Consider the following 3,052-nt stretch of genomic DNA (forward strand, 5'->3'; position numbering starts at 1 on the left):
GTAATTTTAATCATATTTCTTTGTCCTAATTTACATAAGTCTTTATAGCATTTTAAGTCTTATATTAGTTATAATGGCCTTCTTTATAACAATAAAATTAGTGCTTACATTTTTTGTTAAGTGGGTTTTATAATATATTTGCTTACTTTATTGTTTAAAAAAAAATGACAGCACTAAGTCTAACATTAAAAAATAGTGTAAAAAGTGTAAAATATTTATTATATATCAAGTAATTTTAATCATATTTCTTTGTCCTAATTTAAATAAATCTTTATAGCATTTTAAGTCTTATTTTAGCTATAGTTGCCTACTTTTTTGTTTGAAAAAATTGACAGCACTAATTTTAAATAAATAAAAAAAATCCTTATTTCAAGAAATCTTTATAGCATTTTAAGCCTTATATTAGTTATAATTGCCTTTTTTATAACAATGAAATTAGTGCTTACATTTTTTTTAAGTGGGCTTTAAAATATACTTGTCTACTTTTTTGTTTAAAAAAAAATGACAGCACTAAGTGTAAGATTAAAAAATAGTGTAAAAAGTGTAAAATATTTATTATGTATCAAGTCATTTTAATCATATTTCTGTTTGTACTAATTTAAATAAATCTTTATAGCATTTTAAGTCTTATGTTAGCTATAGTTGCCTACTTTTTTGTTTTAAAAAATCGACAGTACTCTTTTTTTTTTTCAATAATCCTAATTTAAAGAAATCTTTATAACATTTTAAATCTTATATTAGTTACAATTGCCTTTTTTATAACAATACAATTAGTGCTTAATTATTTTTAAGTAGGCTTTATAATAGATTTGCTTACTTTTTTGTTAAAAAAAAAAATTACAGCACTAAGTCTAAGATTAAAAAATAGTGTAAAATGTGTAAAATATTTAATATATATCAAGTCATTTTAATCCTATTTCTTTGTCCTAAATTAAATAAATCTTTATAGCATTTTAAGTCTTATGTTAGCTATAGTTGCCTACTTTTTTGTTTTAAAAAATCGACAGTACTCATTTTTTTGTTTTAAATAATCCTAATTTAAAGAAATCTTTATAACATTTTAAATCTTATATTAGTTATAATTGCCTTTTTTATAACAATACAATTAGTGCTTAATTTTTTTTAAGTAGGCTTTATAATAGATTTGCTTACTTTTTTGTTAAAAAATTTTTTTACAGCACTTAGTCTAAGATTAAAAAATTGTGTAAAATGTGTAAAATTTTTATTATATATCAAATCATTTTAATCATATTTCTTTGTCCTAAATTAAATAAATCTTTATAGCATTTTAAGTCTTATGTTAGCTATAGTTGCCTACTTTTTTGTTTTAAAAAATCGACAGTACTCATTTTTTTGTTTTAAATAATCCTAATTTAAAGAAATCTTTATAACATTTTAAATCTTATATTAATTATAATTGCCTTTTTTATAACAATACAATTAGTGCTTAATTTTTTTTAAGTAGGCTTTATAATAGATTTGCTTACTTTTTTGTTAAAAAAAAAAATTACAGCACTAAGTCTAAGATTAAAAAATAGTGTAAAATGTGTAAAATATTTATTATATATCAAGTCATTTAAATCATATTTCTTTGTCCTAAATTAAATAAATCTTTATAGCATTTTAAGTCTTATGTTAGCTATAGTTGCCTACTTTTTTGTGTGAAAAAATTGACAGTACTCATTTAAAAAAAGATTATCCTAATTTAAAGAAATCTTTTTGCATTTTAAGTCTTATATTAGTTATAATTGCCTACGTTATAACAATAAAATTAGTGCTTTTTTTAAGTCGTTTTATAATATATATATATATATATATATATATATATATATATATATATATATATATATACATACACACACACACACGTATATTCACTAGTCTAAATTGTTATTGTAGACATTATCAGAAACGCATTCTTTATCACAAATGGTTTGTCCATAATATATCGTTATATTGACTTGTTTACTGTCAGGAAAGTATAAATGCTACCTTAATAAGAATGTTATGACTGTGACAATTTTTAAAGTAGGATTATTCTGATTTCCGCAAACTGGAACATCTCCACATTTGATGATGAAACCAGTACAGTACTTGTGCAGCCCTTTGAGACACTCGTGATTAAGGGCTTTATGAATAAACTTTGATATCTTTCCGCAGGCGAAGGCTTTCACAACTACCACCACACGTTCCCCTACGACTACGCCACCAGCGAGTTCGGCTGCAAGCTGAACATCACCACCTGCTTCATCGACTTGATGTGCCTCCTGGGTCTGGCCAAGGACCGCAAGAGAGTGTCCCACGAGGTGGTGGAGGCCCGGATACAGCGCACGGGCGAAGGCAGCTACCGCAGTGGCTAGTCGATGTCGCTCAACCCCCTCAACCCCCGCGTCAGCCATTTGTGGGCGCATTCGGAAACCTCCACGAGTCCTTTTTTTGACGGCCGTTCCATCTGGAAGACTCCACGAGGCCCCTCGGCCACATTTTCTGCTTGTTTTTTTGTGGTTTTTGTAGCTTGTAAACTAAATTTGTGAAGCCGGTTCATTACGACAAAAAAAACCCCCCAACCGAGCACGTTAATACGGAGCTCCTAAAGGGACATGGGAGAAATTATTTTTGTAAATAATTTTTTAAAATTTTTTTAGACATGTACGAGAAACTTTTTATAAAGTTATAAAAAAAAAATTACAATTTTTTATTTTTTTAATTTTTTTTGAGACATGTATCTCGTGCGCACGAGAAACTATCTCGACATGTCTATAAAAAAAATATATATATATTTTTATTTATTTTTTTATAACTTTATAAAAAGTTTCTCGTGCACACGAGAAAGTTTCTCGTACGCACAAGAAACTTTTTATACAGTTATTATAAAAAAATAAAATAAAAAATAAAAATTGTTTTTTTTTATAGACATGTCGAGAGTTTCTCGTGCGCACGAGATACATGTCTCAAAAAAAAAAAAATCAATTTTTTTCAATTTTTTTTATAACTATAAAAAGTTTCTCGTGCGCACGAGAAACTTTTTATAAAGTTATTATAATTTATTTTT

General features: G+C 26.2%; 1 protein-coding gene across 1 annotated transcript in view; it reads left to right on the plus strand.

Moving 5' to 3' along the window:
• scd (stearoyl-CoA desaturase (delta-9-desaturase)) overlaps positions 1-2,682 on the plus strand; it is a 40,022-nt gene extending 37,340 nt beyond the window's left edge. The window contains exon 6 of the mRNA XM_062054835.1: positions 2,161-2,682. Coding sequence (XP_061910819.1) covers positions 2,161-2,360 — 200 coding nt within the window. The 3' untranslated portion in view covers positions 2,361-2,682. The remainder of the gene's footprint in view (positions 1-2,160) is intronic.
• The last annotated feature ends 370 nt before the right edge of the window (positions 2,683-3,052 follow it).

Source organism: Entelurus aequoreus, linkage group LG08, assembly GCF_033978785.1.
Source record: "Entelurus aequoreus isolate RoL-2023_Sb linkage group LG08, RoL_Eaeq_v1.1, whole genome shotgun sequence".
In the NCBI taxonomy this organism is placed as follows: domain Eukaryota; kingdom Metazoa; phylum Chordata; class Actinopteri; order Syngnathiformes; family Syngnathidae; genus Entelurus; species Entelurus aequoreus.